At 40.2% G+C, this 17,021-nt stretch overlaps 1 protein-coding gene across 3 annotated transcripts in view; it reads right to left on the bottom strand.

Annotated features, from left to right (window-relative positions):
• The window catches only part of LOC143731295 (protein unc-13 homolog A), a 106,160-nt gene that overhangs the window by 56,343 nt on the left and 32,796 nt on the right, over positions 1 to 17,021 (bottom strand). For 2 of the 3 annotated variants that reach the window (XM_077222107.1, XM_077222108.1), the window contains exons 10-18: positions 10,974 to 11,948; positions 9,455 to 9,557; positions 7,954 to 7,994; positions 6,511 to 6,589; positions 4,605 to 4,679; positions 2,242 to 2,461; positions 1,311 to 1,538; positions 910 to 1,051; positions 343 to 512 (exon numbers count right to left, since the gene is read on the bottom strand). In XM_077222107.1, the coding sequence (XP_077078222.1) occupies positions 343 to 512; positions 910 to 1,051; positions 1,311 to 1,538; positions 2,242 to 2,461; positions 4,605 to 4,679; positions 6,511 to 6,589; positions 7,954 to 7,994; positions 9,455 to 9,557; positions 10,974 to 11,948 (2,033 nt within the window). Of the gene's footprint in view, positions 1 to 342; positions 513 to 909; positions 1,052 to 1,310; positions 1,539 to 2,241; positions 2,462 to 4,604; positions 4,680 to 6,510; positions 6,590 to 7,953; positions 7,995 to 8,856; positions 8,924 to 9,454; positions 9,558 to 10,973; positions 11,949 to 17,021 lie in introns of all 3 variants that reach the window. The other variant, XM_077222109.1, reaches the window with a different exon arrangement.

Below are 17,021 nucleotides of genomic sequence, written 5' to 3'. Positions count from 1 at the left end.
TACATTTTTATGCATTTAATCTCAATTTATTCACCAATGTACTTGACCTTCGATGGTTCAGTTAAAACATAGGCAAAAATGTCTATGGATTTTTTTGTTTTTATTGGTAAGGTAAGGTAATGCCTAAAAATGTAACTTTTTTGTTATTTTAAGCCCAACCCAGGTGAAAAAAAGTAACGCAAAAGTAACGTAACGCATTACTTTTCAAAATTGTGTTACTTTTTAAGGGAGTAATGCAATATTGTAATGCATTACTTTCCAAAGTAACTTTCCCAAACACTGTTCACTAGAGATGCTGCCCGAAGCCACTTCTATAATTAGTATACAATCACTTTGACACACCGAGGTTGTACCAGACGTCCATTTCTCCACTGAGCGTTCGCACTTCAATGATGGTCTGTCCCAGAAAGTCGTCAGACTCGCGCTTGAACCGTTGCTTTACACGAGACTTGATATCATCATCCTCATCCCAGACGCGCACCTTTATCCGGTCGGAAGAGTTATGACATTCACTGCACACCAGAGAAGCAGAGAATCGAATTAAAAACTTCAAAAGTTCATTAGTTAATGTATTAACTAACCATGAGCAATCCATTGTTACTGTATTTGTTAATCTTTGTTAATGTTAGTTAATAAAAATACAGTTGTTCATTCTTAGTTCAGTGCATTAACTAATGTAAACAAGATTAAAAAAAAAAAATATTTAAAATATTAAAAAAACTATAACAGCACAATCATTGATTCTAAAATAACATTGATTTAACACAACACATTTTTTCATCAGAATAACATGCACTGATGAATCATTAAATAAGACCCATTTTTAATTTTTAAGACACTAAACAGTTTAATTTAGATTGTATATTTTGCTTTAAACAGAATCCATGACGACTGCATTCATGCACTCACAAGTGAAAGCTCTCGTCCCAGATGGGATTGAGATTTCCGTAGATGGTCTTGGTTCTCTTCTTGGTTTTGCCCACTTGTACGGTGACGTAGGGGTCACTTGAGCCCGTCTTATCCTTCGCCTGCAGACCCTGAGCACACACCACTGACAGAAAACAAACAAATACTTTTACAACAGGCTATTAAGATGATGCAAATACATGTTTTTTTTCCAGCTGTAGCTCAAACACAAGAGCATGACTTCATGAGTCATGGGTTCGATTCCCAGCGAATGCATGAACTGATCACATGTATCACTTCAATGCAATGTAAAGTACCGCTATGAATAAAAGCATCAGTCAAATGCACACATGTAAATATTTCCATGCATCTTTTTTGATTCATTTATACTGATAACTGTTCACCTGTGATGCTGATTTTGGCCGACCACTTCGACGTCCCGTCCAGAACGCTCTGCTTGATCTGTTTCATCTGAGTCCCGTGGCTCGCCTTGGGAATGTCGAACACTTCTTGGATCAGCTCGAAGATCTCAGGTTTGTTGCGCTCACGGATCTTCATGCGGTCCTTCAGGACCATGATGATGTTCTGCGTTCGATCCTCAGCACCGTGTTTCGAGCTCTTCTCAGCAGCTCCTGAAGGCCAAATCAACAACATCAGCTCTAAACTAATGACTGCAAAAACCTTCTTACACAAGCTCAATTTCTATAATGTGAAGGAACTGTGTAAGAAAAACTTTACAAAAACTTTCTAAAACTTTCCAGTAATCCCCATGACTTACTACTGAACTTGGTCACATCATTAGACAGACTTAAAGGGTTAGTTCACAAAAAAATGAAAATTCGGTCATTAATTATTCACACTCATGTCCGTAGACCTTCGTTTATCTTCGGAACACAAATGGAAGATATTTTTGATGAAATCTGAGAGGTTTCTGAACCACCCATAGGCAGAAACGTCATTGCAACTTTAATAGACTGTGCTACTAATCGGGATATTTTATTACAAAAATGTTCAGTTTCAGCATTCAGTTTTTCCGCTTGCTAATTCCTCCATGTAAATAGCGAATCCGCCCTGGCGCAAGCACAAATGGCTTTTAAAGGGAATGAGAGACGAGACTCTGATTGGTTTATTGCACGTTACGCCCAAAACACACCCATTACTCATTAAGAATATAGGGACAACACTTTAAGACCATGCGCCGGGAGCGCCGACCATTTGTCCAGTCGTTAAACTAGCAAAACTGAATTCGGACTCGATCTAAGTGCACTTGTGCGGTTCGCTTTAGACCATCCGCTTAGAACTTTAACATAGGGCACATTAGTATTAAAATCTCACTCTGCAGGCAGTCGGCGTTGAGCAGGTCCTGGCACTTGTCGTGGCATTTGACCCCGCACTCGGAGCAGCGCATGCCCTGGCGAGCGATGCCCCACAGCAAACCCTCACACTCGTAGCAGTAGGTGGGCGTCGTGGCCGTCCACACCTCGAAGTTGTGCGGGGTCGTGCAGGAGATCGGGTAGATCAGAGCCTGGAGAGTCTTCTTATACACGTGACTCTTCTAAGGGAGCACAAACGTCCAGCGTTACATTTTTGTCCTAGTTTTATTTCAGCTTTATATCTGAATATGACTTTTATAGTTTCAGTTCTAGTGTTACTTAACAATAACAACACTAAAACACACCAAACATTTTTCAATTCATATTTATGTTGTTTCCTTGTTTTTGTGTGTTTTTTTAGCTATTGGATGGGGGGGGGGGGGGATCATGTAAGGGATTCATAATGGACAATATCTTACTGTCTACTGTTTATGATGTCTTATTCTGTACTGTCACTGAAAACCAATAAAAAGATTTGGAGTATAAAACACACCAAATTCGAGAAACAATACTTTTTTCTAAGGGTCCAGCATGCACACATGTGACCCGCAGCAGAGCCTTTACTTTTAAAGCAACACTATGAAGTTATTCAACCCTAATAATATATTTCCAAGACATGAGAGATGGTACATCGACTTACAATAGGTTGAATGACACGTCTGCCGTAGCCTGACAGTGTCTGTATCGCTTTTACTTGCACTATGTAACTTCGGGGTTCGGGTAGTAACCCGAGCACAAAAAGAACTACAAAATTCGACTGCTTTACGGCATACGTCACTTCCTCTACTTCTGACGTAAGAGCCCAACTAGCGTTTGATACCCGTCTGTATGTTGTTGTCATGGCCGAAGGAACAACTAAAATGAATTAGGCAAAGGTTTTGTCGGAGGAGACTAGAAAGAGAAAAAGGGAGAGTGACAAAATAAAAGGCCGGGCGAGGATCAATATTGGGGGGGGGGGGGTTGCCCGACCGATGCTGACCTGGTGTTATGGTACAAGTGTAAACTTTGTACAGCCTAATGTTTGAGTACTGTATTATGATGAAGCCCCTTTTCTTAGGACAAAAAAAAAATCATAAGTAAGCCTATGTCTAAACGGCGTGTACAAGTTTGGTAGGGGCTACATTCTTAAAAGTAAATAATACATGATTAGACGGACAAAATAATCTTTCAGGTTAACTATCCTAATGTCTGCAGGCTGATAGTCATGTTTGTATATTTATTTTTCTGGTGAAAGTGTCTTGCCTTAGGCTATAATGCAAATCGATTTTTCAAATTTGCAGATTCATCTATGGTAGCTTGCTATTATAATATTGACGTATATTAGATATATTATAATATATGGCTATTATCTACCACACAAACATTGAATTGAATTAGCATATCCATTATGTAAAACAGTAGCCAATAGCTGGGTTTCAGTCACGTGATTATGATGACGATTATGATGACGCGGGAAGGCGGGGAGATTTCAGATGGAGGGCAGGAAGTAAACATGGAGAATATGTCTATGGAGGAAACCGTTGCGGAGAGTCCGTATTGAGTCTAATTTACCTTGATCATTTAATGTCCCATTCCCACTGATCCCCTGAACGACAACCTAATGCTATATAAACACAGACACAAAAAAACGTCGCTGCAGACACGGCATTAACAGACTCTGCTCCTCCCAAACCGCAGACGTAACGTTACGTTAAAAATCCACTTTTTACGGCGTTGTTCTGTGAGCTTTCTACATTTCTCACCTTTATGAATGACAATCTTTGGTACTCTATAAAAACCCTTTCCCTTTTCTCGATTAGAACGATTGGAGCCGCCGTAAACTACACAAAACATTGATGGCAGATCCTCAGCTATTTCACTTCCTGCCCTCCATCTGAATTGTCGCGCTCTCGCGATGCAGCAACGTGACGTCACGTGAAACCAACCTATAGGCCACTACAATGACGCTGGCTTGTAAACGTGAGCTACGCGATCTTTTGGCGTTTGAAAAAAATAAACCCATGAAATTATATTCATATTTCATGCTGAATATATGCCAATGTACCTGGGATGAAGACATTTCACACGCAACGCTGGCAGTCTGCCCAAGACGTGAGAACTCGCGAGAGCTCAAGACGGTATCGGCTTGTCAACAAACGCATGTGTATCCCCTGGTGTAACCACGACAGATTTTACGACCATAGTAGAAGACAATACTGTTTCCCAACTGTAGGGGGACCCGAGAGCAAAAACTACATAGTGCTGCTTTAAACAAGTGACAAAAATGTATTTTTAATAGAAAGATTAGTCAAATTTAATCGGTTGAAAGAGACTCGCATTACTTACCAGCTCCTCATTGTTGAGTGTGCTAGAGGCCATAGCAGACGTGATCCCAGCCTTACGAGAGTTCTGCACTAACGACTGAACACACAGAAACATCACACATGAGATTACACACCTAAAAAAATTTTTTGTATATATCCTCGAGTATTTTAGAAGAGATCTCAGATGATTTGACAAGACACCAAATTCAACTAGTGACACATTTGTGTCTTGATTTATTTCTTCAAAGGGATTTGAGAAACAAAAGTTCCAAAAGACAAAGTTGATACTTAATGAAAAATCCATCGCAAACTTTCCTCTGAGACAAACTTTCAGACTCCATCAAAATGGACTTATAAAGCACACTGTGTCGACAGTATTTGCAAAAAGAAAAACAATGGTGCAGTAATATAGAATAATTACAACAAATCCTTACCATAGCCTGAATCCAGAAAGCAGAAGCAAAGAAAACAAGATAAAAAACTGTTACTCACGTTTAAATAATCTTAACAGTGAAACGAATGCGACCCAAACAGCCAATAAAAATATTACAAGCTGTAAGAATGTATCGTCCTCATAAAACATTGATAAACATATAAAATTAATACTTTTTAATTACCAAAGTGTATTGAGATTGCACTGCAAAAAAAAAAAAAAAAACTATATAAAAAAGTTAATCAGGACAAACTTTGATGTTGGCTTGAGAAAGCCTGAACTGAAAGTTTGAAGAAGTTTTAAAAGCTTGAGGTTTGAAGGTAGTTTGAATTTTAAAGTTGTTTTAAAGCTTAATGTTTGAAGTTTTTGAAGGCAATACAGTGTATCGGAAAACAGATAGATTGGTTGCTAGGGTGTTTTAACATGTCGCTAGTGTATTTCTAGAGTGAATTAGCACATTGCTACCATGATTTAGCATTCTATTAGCATGATTACGCATATTTTAACATGATTTAGCATGTTGTTAAAATGATTCTATCATTAATTAACACATTGCTAGCATGATTTAGCATGTTGCTAACATGTTGATACCATTATTTAACATGCTGCTAGCATGTTTTAGCATTTTCTAGCATGATTTAGCATTTTTAACATGATGTAGCATGTTGCTAGCACATTTCTATCATGAATCAACACATTGCTAGCATGTTTTATCATTCTTCAAGCATGTTTCTAACATGAATTACCACATTGCTAGAATGGTTTTGCATTTTACTACCATGTTGTTAGCATGATTTAAAACGTTTCTAGCATGTTTTATCAATTTTCTAACATAATTTACCAAATTTTTAGAATGATTTAGCACGTTGCTGGCCTTTTTCTATCACGAATTTGCACACTGCTAGAATGTTTTAAAATGTTGCTAGCATGAATTAGCATGTTGCTACCATGAATTTGTATGTGTTAACATGTTTTAGCACATTGACAACACAATTTAACATGTTTTAGCTACAACATGCTAGCAATGTGCTAATTCATGATAGAAAAATGCTAGAAACATACTAAACCATGTTTACAAATGTGTTAAATCATACTAACACCATGCTAACAATGTGTTAATTCATGTTAGAAACATGCTAAAAAAATAATAGCAAGCTAGTTCATGATAGAAAATGCTTATCATGTTACAAATGTTAAATCATGCTAGAAATGTGCTAATTCATTCTATAAATATGCTGGCGACATGTTAAAACATGCTAGCATTGTGCTAATTGATTTAATGTTACGCTGGCAGAGATTTGTTCTTGTTTTTTAAGTCATTTTGTTTCTCCAGATTTAAGAATGTTTAGATATTTACTGGAAAACAAGTACTGTGTAAGAAGATATTTTTTTAATCAGGAACCAGTAAAGCAAACCATCCTATCAAAAGTCTCCAGTAAACTAAATTCAGTGCCGATGACACACAATCATCTGGAGGTTTTGCAGTGTTTCTCACCAGATCTCGGACCAGAGGAATGGTCTTCCTCTTCCTCAGATCAGGCATGCTGTCAATGCTGTACAGCGCTCCTCCCATCCTTCACAGATAAACACAAGCATAATGGTGCATGAAAAATAATTTCCCTTCCTGGACAGCATGCAATAAAACAAACCCATCATCATCAGTGTTTTTCATCAAGATTACCCCGCAAAAAATGTGTTTCTGTCTTGTTTCACAGAACAATCTTAAATCAAGATGCATTTACTGGAGAAGCAAAATGACTGAAGATATTAAGAATAAAAGTGAGTTTATGCTTGAAAACAAGAGCAAATATTTTGAATGGTTGTCTTGTTTGACAGATATTTTTTCGTTTTAATCACAAACTCACTTAATTTTGATTTTTAAAAAAATCAGAAAAAAACATTTAATACCTTTGATTGCATCTTGACTTAAGAATGTTTTTACTGGAAAACAAGACAAAAAAATTAAATAGAAAAATTGCTGTGTTTAATTATTATGCCTTAAACTAAATTACCATAAACATTCACAATTATTTAATCTCTGATAATTATCTAGACAGTTTTATCTATTGCATTGTCACATGTTCTCTGTGTTTGTCCATGGACTTTTATGTTGTATTTCCAGTTTCTTGTTCCTGTTTGTTGACAGATTGTAGTTTTTCCTAGGTGTGTCTTGTTATCTCGTTAAGCTTTATTTACAGGCCTTGTGTTTCTCGTGTTGCTGTTGTTTGTGTTCTCAGTGTTTCCCTGTTTTCAGAACAAAATGAAGCTTTTTGAAACTTTGATTCATTTTGTTTAGCTCGAAACGCCACCGGACTGCTGGTCAAAACGGTGTAAAAACAACAGAAACGTGCATATAAAAACACGTTTTACAAACCCATTTTAAATGTTTTAATGAAAGCCTATTATTCAATGCAGTTTACAAATAATCTAATGCCATTAAATATGAAGTATCTATCTGTATAAAATGTGTTTTTTTTATTTTTATTTTGGGGCTTGTTTTATGGAGAGCTTATTTAATCAGGCTAAAAAGAGACTTTTAAAGTCCCCCTGTGGTGAAAATCCAGCTTTTAATGTTGTTTATATGTCTATGTTGTGTTTTTAATATGCTTTAAGACAAACCATGTGTAAATTCATAAGTCGACAGCATTGCTGAGTATTTTCTGCTTAAAACTGCAGTGAACCAAAGACAGTCTCAAAAACACGCTTTGAAATCGCTGGTGTTTCTGACGTCACAAACTACCTTGTAACCAATCAGATCAACGTGTGATCGTCAACGAGTGGATCTCTGAGCTGAGTGAGTGAGTGGAGGCGGGGCTCATTTGAATATTCATAGAACCGCACATACTAAATGAGGCAAGGGTGTCGAGTTACAATCAAGCTCGTTGTCTGCACTAAAAACAGCTACTGGAGATTAGGGTTATGTTTGACTTTGACTTACCCTCCTTTACCAAACCACAGAGACTGAGTCTCTCCTCGTGCCTGAGAGAGAGACAGAGAAAGAGAAAGTTTTATTAGTTTTAATTTAGTTTTATAAGCTTATTAGTTTAGTTTTATTAGCTAATTGGCTTTAATTAAATAGTCTGTATTCAACACAAACATGGCAAAACCATAATCATTGAAATAAACGTTAAATAAAATATAAAAAATATATATAATATAACTTGTATGTGTAAATACAGTATATATATATATATATATATGTGTGTGTGTGTGTGTGTGTCTCATAGAACATTCAAAAGTAACAAGTAGAAAACCTCAGATGAATTTAAATGTCCATTTAAAATGTTCCAGGAAAAAAGCGTTCCATGAAAGATGTACAAACGTTTTTGTGCTAACGTTTTGAGAACATTATTAAATACCAGATAACTTTACAAGAACGTTCTGCTAATGATACTGGAAGAATGATTGTTCAGTAAATATTTCTGTTATTTTAGAACCAATTATATCAGTCACCCTTCTTTCTTTTATCGGCCATCAACAAAACCATAATAGTTGAACGTTAGTGTGTAGTGTGTAGTTCATTTCAAAAGATAAATAAAATAAAAGTCTGCAAAAAAAGTATTTTCACAGTTATATTAACAACATCTCAACTTTTATACAATAAGATATAGTTACTTGTTTCAAGCACAAGTGGATTTTTGAGAATTGTTTAAATTTTTTTGTTGATGACATTGTCACAAAAAAACGTCCATATCATGCAGCAAACCCATGTTTGCGATATTTTACTATTTGAAGTGAAAACTAATGGTCTTTCTGAAACTATGTTATACTAGTCAGCTTCTAGTAAAACAACTTACACAAAACCACCACAAAACGTTCACACAACCAACAACGGACCCACCTGACAGTCTTGTCCCATCATGGGTCATCTGAGTGAACATGCAAATCGCTAAAGCAATGAAAAGAGACTGGAAAGACGACAAAACGGCGGGATACAAACAGACAAACAAAGGATAAAGAGTCAACAGAATAACGCACAAAAAAAAGAAGCAAAGAGGACGTGGCAAACTGCAAAATAATCATGACAGCGGTTAGAGTGCATCGCATCATAAGCATAAAGCAGAAAATGTGTGGAGGTATAAAAATAAACAGTGCTTGCAACCCATTTTATTCTTGAATGAAGGAAAATGAAAGCGAGTTTGCAGTGGCTTGATTTAAGGGAAAGATCATAAAGACAACCATTTATTTTCTCATGAAAAACATGCACTAATCTGCTCAGAATAACACCAGGAACATGTATTCAGAAAGTAAATTGGGTTCATTTTGATTTCCGGACGTCATTCTGATTTCAAGCATTTTGTGGTTGTGATTTGCACTTTCCTACACGCATGAAACAAGAGCAGCAGGACTTTTTGTGTAAATTGTGCATAAAACAAGACGTCCGGCAATAGTTCAATAATTTAGACTCTCTACAGATTAAGTCTAGTGAACTCTCTCACCTCCTGCAACTGTCGTCGGACTTTCTCGAAGAGTCGAAGCCAGTTTTCTTTGGCTCTGACGGCCGGGTCCACCGGCTCCTTCGGCTCCTCGCTCACCGGCTCACTGCACAGACATTCAAGATCGTTTGCATGTATAATCCTAAATGAATCTATCAATTCCCTGTCTTGGATGCAATCACACTAGCTTGCATAAATATTTGTTGTTTGTGCATTTTAGCTGGCCACGCTGGTCTGGTTTTAAAGTTTTTTTTTAACACTGATCAGCTCGAAGACAAGCTGGGTAATTATCTAAACCAGGCGTAAAACAGCTTTTAAATCATCAAATAAATGTGGTTTGTTCACTTTGGGCACTGGTTGACAATCTAAACCAGGTGAAATATCCTTAAAACAGCTGTTAAAATATCCAATTTTATTGTTTTAGCTGGTCAAGCTGGGACTCAAGCCGGTTTTAAAAGGGTTTTAGGCACTATCAGCCCGGTCAAGCTGGTTGATCATCCAAACCAGGTGAAATATCCTTAAAACAGCGTTTAAATCTTCCAATAGATTTGGTTTGCTCATTTTTAGCTGGCCAAGCTGATCTGGTTAGCTGGTTTTAAAAGGGTTTTGGGCACTTATCAGCCTGGTCAAGGTTAACTATCTGAACCAGGAAAAATATCCTTAAAAAACGCTTTTAAATCTTCCAATAGATGTCGTTTGCTCATTTTTAGCTGGTCAAGCTGATCTGGTTTGATGGTTTTAAAGGGTTTTGGGCACTTATCAGCCTGGTCAAGCTGGTTGACCATCCAAACCAGGTAAACACAGTTGGCCAGGCTGGGAAACCAGTTAAGACCACCGTAGGCTTGTTTTTTTTTTTAACAGGATTATCTTTACCAAGACTTCCTTGGTATATCAGCATTAACAGTAACCTTTTCTTCCATATTGTGACGTATATCCGAGTGAAACGGCTTCTGGAACAAGAAAAAAAAATGCTTGATTTCATCCGTGGGGAATTGATTGGGTGGTTGCATGGCTGTGGTTTGCTATTGGTCGATCTCATTTGAGTGACAGGTTGCCCCGGCTTTACGCCAGTAAACACATCATCAAGAAACTGATGTTGTTGCAAAAAGGTGGGGAAGTTATTTTGATTGAAGATTACAAGGCATGAGAAATGTAAATAAAACTAAAAAAATCATTTATAATAAATAGTGTAATCCTGATAAAAAAAATAAAAATTAAGAATAGTTGATTTTGATTTCATGGTGACTTTAACTAGCCTTGATCAGCACGGAAATAATTTTGGGCCAGTTCTTCAACATAAACCTATACTTCAACTATACTATTAGAGTTTTGGTGAATGAGTTTATCCCTCGGTTTTGAAAACCCAAGGCTGTTGAGATATATTCGTGATATATTCGTGATCCTGTATTTTTCTCAAGTTGGCGCTGATTATAGCAGCCTAGGTAACACCTTATTACCAAAGCAAATTCCTTGTATGTGGACAACACTACTTGGCAATAAAAATTGATTCTGATTCTGATACCTCTCAGGTTCCGGAACTGGTTCCTCCTCTTCAAAAGGAGGAGATGGAGGCGGGCTCTCCATCTTTACTTCCTCTATTGGAGGCTCTTCCATGGGGAAATCTTCTTCTTGAAGTGGAGGTTCCTCCATCATTGGTGGCTCTGGCTCTGTGGGCAGTGTCTCCTCCGTCGGGGTTGGAGGTTTAGGTTCTGGCGCGGGAGGTTTGGAGTTGGTTATGGGCACAGGGATGGGCAGCTCGGGGGATTTGTTTGTGGGTGGAGGAACCTGTTGGGCGGGAGGTTGAGGCATTGGAGTTTGGGATTGTGTTGTGGAGGGTTGAGATGCTGGTGCAGGAGTTGGTGAAGGAGTTGATCCACCCAACCCAAACACAGCAGTCAATGGCTTAGCCATGGCAAAGAAAGACTGAACTGAAGGGATCGGGCCTGAGGATTGTTGTTGGGGTGGTGGTTGTTTTTGGGGTGGCTGCTGGGGGGCAGGAATTTGCTGGTTTAGGGGTTTGGCTAAAGGTTGGGGTTGTGTCTGATTGGCTGGTTGGATGGAGATCTGAGACGGTTGCTGTTGGTGAAGCGAAGGCTGTTTCTCCAAAGGAGGTCTTGATGGGACGTCCAGCGTTTGGGCAGTGCTGGAAGGAGGAGGAGTGAACAGAAGCTCTTGGTCCTCGTCCGGCGGATACGAATCTTCATCCCCGTAGTTGAAGTCCTCCTCCCCCTCGTACATGTCCACCTCCTCTGCGTACAGATCGGCATCTTCCTCATATACGGCACCTTCTTCGCCTCCGTCTTTGCTGTAGGCGCATTCGTCACTGTACACCCCCTGCGTCTCGTCCCAGTCCGGCGAGCCCTTGCTGTAGGACACAGACGAGTGGCAGGAGTGGTACGAGTCGTTCTCGTCGTAAAGTTCTCGCTCACCGAACTCTTCGCTCAGTTGGGTACTACAGTGACTGAGCTCGGCTGAGGATGCATAACTCCCGGTCGGACTGGAAAAGGACAAAGAGTGAGACAAAGATTAGGCAGAACAAGAAAATAACTCACTGTGATTTGGGAAGACTGAATTTTTTGCAAGCAATTTAGCCATTGTTCAGGGTACACTGCAAAAAAATGCTTTCCTAACTTAGTATTTTTGTCTTGTTTCCAGTCCAAATATCAAACATTTCTTAAATCAAGACCCATTTACTAAAGTAGAAAAATGATATAAGATATTAAGACTTGTTTTCTGGGGAAATAAATAAAAATTAAGTGAGTTTTTGCTCAAAACAAGCTAAATTATCTGCCAATGGGGTAAGAAAAATAATCTTGTTTCTGTTTGAATTAACATTATTTCTCTTACCCAATTGGCAGATAATTTAGCTTTTTTTAAGCATCAACTCACTTAATTTTGATTAATTCCCACGGAAAACAGGACATGATTCTTGCAAATGCATCTTGATTTAATTTTTTTTTTTGATATTTGGACTGGAAACAAGACAAAAATACTAAGTTAGGAAAGCATTTTATCCAAATGCTGGACGATTATAAGTTTGTGTGGGACATGTTACCAACAGTAAAACATAACCTGAAACTGTTATATAATGTTTATCTAACTTATTAAAAACATTTGTATTCTGCATTTCAGCTGATAAAAATACTTTGTTATTTAGTCCCTTCCAGACAACACAATTACATCACAATGTAACATAACATTTATATGTCTTTAATTTATGTGATTTAAATTCACTGAGCACAAAGTCATCATGCAGATCACTATTTTTTTAAACAGTTCTAACCAAGTCCAACTAAAATCCAACAAAATAAATAATGAACAAATAAAATATAAAACAACATGAAATTAGTTCATTGACAGTCTTATATATTAAGAATATATTACACCAAAAACTTCATTTTTTTTAGAAAGGATGTGAATTAAAACAACCACAGCAGGGAACAAGTTGATAAATTCTGTTAAATTTAAAATGTATTCATTTTTATCCATTTGTTTTCTGACAGAACGAATCATCCGCTCCACATTTTGATTGACAGCGTCACAACCCACTAGTGACCGTGTTTACTCCTGTGCTTTCAGCCATTGGATAGAATTTAAAAAACGGCTTTTTATCAAAAATTATTTTTAAAATTATTTATCCGTGTCGGAGTTCTGATTAGGAAAACATACGTTGCCTAGCAACACGCGCCCACACGCCCCCCTTTCCTCGGATTTCCCAGCTCGGAAGTCGGATAACCGTGAGGACATCGAGCAAGAATTCCGATACGGAATCCAAGATGGCTGCGCCCTGTGTGACTTGTATGAATTGTTTTCATTGTTTTTGGACCGCTTTGGTTGTTAAAATGACAATTTGAATCACTCATATTACTGCAATGCCTTACTGCGTCCGTATCACTGCATGTGGGTATAGAAATCGGTCTTGTTGTGAGTGCAATATTGAATGAAGCCTTGTTTCAAACCGGTGTTACTAACGTGGCTAGCGTTGTTAACAGAAGATAAACTAAACATGAAATATAGTGAACATTTTAGAAGTTCAAATGGCTGGGTTTTGATAAGCGCCTGGTCCTCGGGCCAGTGCTACCATAGCAACTGCTTTCTGGGTGGCGTCCAATGTTTTTTCTTTTCGGACGCACAAAACATACCAGAACGCTAGAAGTGTGGAAGTGACGTCATATCCGAGGGGCCGAGTCGGTTCATTGAGAATAACAGAACGCAGGGTAAGACGCAAGTTGGTACAGAAGAATAAAAGCGTCGTTAACATGCGCTTTTTTACAGTCTATGGTGGTAACCAGTAGAGAAAGATGAATCGCACTTTGGCAATTGTAGTTTTTATGTGCGCTGAAAAAAGAAGAGAAAGCAGAGAATATGGGCCATTGGGTCAAGAGAAAGCAGGTCATGGCTAGAGGTAAAGAGGCCAATTTGGGATGCCAATTTTGTAAATGGAGCTTGAGGTAAGTATAAGAGGCTGTGCTGTATTGTGAATAAGTCACGGCTGAAGGGCGTTATTAGACACGACGCGAAGCGGAGTCAACCGTGACTTATTCACGACACAGCACTAGCCTCGAGTACCTTATGACCTTTATAAGACGGTTACCACACAATATAAATATTAAAGCCAAAAAATATGTATCTATGCAACTTTAATGAAGTAAAATCACTAAAAGTCTTCCTTCCGCTGGAAAAAATAGTCCCTGACCGTGAACAGCAACAGAAGTTACATACATTATTTCACCATTAGATGGCGACAAATACTGTCTTTATGAGTGAGTGAGTTAGTCAGTAAATAAGACTTTTATATTTAAAGGACTCAAACTTGTGATCACGGAGAAGGAAGACGTAAAGACAGATGACTATAGGCAAGGGAAAACCCCTTAACTGTCAAAAGGACAAGATATCGCAGCTGACAGTCAAACAGATTTTTTTTTTATTATGAATATAGGACTGACCTGAAGGGAAATGCTATGTCTACTGTAAATGCAGGTACACTCGCTTTCTCGATCTCTCACAATACTCTACTATACAATTAACAATATCAATGAGAACCAACATATGTTTGCGTTGCTAAGAGTGGTTGCTAGGGGTGTTGTGTAGTGATACATAGAACGTCCTGGTTGCGTATGCAACCCACCGTTCCCTGAAGGAGGGAACAGAGGACGTAGTCGACGGTCGACTGAATTGGGATCTCGCTAGAGAGCCTGTCTTCTTCGAGTACTATTGAACGAGCCAATGTAATTGGCGTGCGTGATTCGCATCACACACTCCGCCCCCACGGCGCGGGTATAAATACGGAAGTGGATGAACGCACTAGTTGCTTTTCGCTGAGGAGCCGAGAGTAACCCGGGGTCAGCGGTGGTCCAGCGGTAGTGGCAAGGGGACTACGTCCTCCTCTTGCATACGCAACCAGGACGTTCCCTTTCAGTCGATAACGTCAGACGTAGTCGACGGTCGACTGAATTGGGATCACCCTTTGAACACGCCACTAACGCTGCCACCTTCCAGTGCCTAAACCAAAGCCTCCTGATGCCCCCGCAAATTTAAGGCGGGGAAGGACAGGGCTTAGGCCAGGGAAGTCACTGCTGTTCCTACAGGACCACTGGGAAAGCGTTCCCCGTACATTGGAAGGAAGGGACGCTGCGGAAGCCACATCCAACCCAGAGGGAGGTAACGTGGAGAATACACATATGAACTGGGCGGAAACCGGGCAGTCTAACATATGGAATGTCACTGGGGTGGCTCCAGCCTAAGACGGGGGAGACACACCGGACAGTGACGGCAGAGAGACTCTGCCGAGGGAAGACACGGGCTCGCCGCAGGGAGCCGTATCGTGGAAGAATACACATATGGGGTCGCCGTAGGGACCGCAACATATGGACCCAGCCTAACACAGGTTCCACACTGCTTACGAGTGGTAGGCCTAACACCAGACGTACCGCACGTCCGACGTCGGAGAGGTGTGGAGGAACTCAACAGGGTTCAATTTTAAGGGAACTCAACTGGAGTAGAAAGGCGCACGTATCCAGTCCATAGGAGGGGAATGGCGCAGCAAGCCGACACTTGAACCGGGCTCACGGTGAAACTGGCTTCATGAGAAGGGAGCCCACGGGAAGCAGCGGTTCAACTACGTGTCGTCCAGCCCCCAACTCTAGAATCTGTTTAGCAAAGCATATCGTCAACGCCCAGGCGGAGCACTTTACACTCATCATAGAGGAGCTCAACACCTAAGTGGACATGTTGCATCTCGGATTTTTACCGAAATGATTTTTACCAAGTGCAACTTTGCATGGAAACAGCCTTCCCTCTCTGCTGAATTCCAACAGATATTTGTAGAGCTGGTCTGAGGTCTATGGCTTGCGTTCTGTACACGTCCAAGCGAACGGAAGGAAAACAGCCTACTGCAACCCATTTTGCAGGAAAGAGAGCACTGAAGTGATCAAAAGCTTTCAGGATCTCCTGTGGAGAGAAGACGCACTCAACGACTAGGTTCCACTTCTAAAGGCGTAAGCACGCTACCCATTTCTAGGGGGTGCTCGCAGAAGTGATGGTAACTATCACATGCCCTGTGATAGCCACCTGAACCTCCGCGTTCAGATGTAAGACCGCCCGGAAACTCCGGGGGAAGAACGCGGGTGCCCTCGTGCCCCGTCTCTGAAAGAGTTTTCAGGGGAAGTCAGGAAGGCTGTCGATGGGAAACAGGTCTAGTTGGGCCAATAAGGGGGAACTATGAAGACCTGTTCCTCTCCTGACTTAGCACGTAGGTGCAAGCGACGGGCGCAAAAAGACAGGAGCGTTGCTCAACGCAACATGTGAAGATCACTGGGCTTCAGGAGCATCTTCTGCTCAGCACTTGAGTGTGAAAAGTTCACTGAGCTTCAGGAGCATTCCTGCTCAACACCTGAGTGTGATAAACTCACTGGGCTTCAGGAGCATTTCTGCTCAACACTTGAGTGCGAAGAACTTCACTGAGCACCAGGAGCATTTCTGCTCAGCACTTGAGTGTGACAAGTTCACTGAGCTTCAGGAGCATTCCTGCTCAACACCTGAGTGTGATAAACTCACTGAGCTTCAGGAGCATTTCTGCTCAACACTTGAGTGCGAAGAACTTCACTGAGCACCAGGAGCATTTCTGCTCAGCACTGCGTGTGACGAATTCACTGAGCTACAGGAGCATTTCTGCTCAACACCTGAGTGTGACGAACTCACTGAGCTACAGGAGCATTGCTGCTCAACACCTGAGTGCGATGAACTTCACTGAGTTTCAGGAGCAATTCTGCTCAACATGAAGAGTGATGATTTCACTGACTTGAGCAGGCGCAAGGCGACCATGAGTCGCAGTCACTTTTAGAAGGCTCACTGGGGTTAAACGCATTTCTGCGGGCCCCTGGGGCAGCTGAGACCCAGTGTTTGTCCAAGGGTAGTCCGCTCGGTTTACACAAACACTGGCGGGAAGATGAAACCGGGGGGGCAAATGGCGGCACGATTGAGTAAAGCGGGAAGAGTGGAACAAAGCGTCCTCAGAAGCTTCTGACTCCAAGGAGGAGGTGACGGGTGAGTTGTGACATGCAAGGGAAGC

This window comes from Siphateles boraxobius, unplaced genomic scaffold, assembly GCF_051911475.1.
Source record: "Siphateles boraxobius isolate OS27281-9 unplaced genomic scaffold, OSU_SipBor_1 86, whole genome shotgun sequence".
NCBI lineage: Eukaryota > Metazoa > Chordata > Actinopteri > Cypriniformes > Leuciscidae > Siphateles > Siphateles boraxobius.
This window is presented reverse-complemented; position numbering and strand designations above follow the sequence as displayed.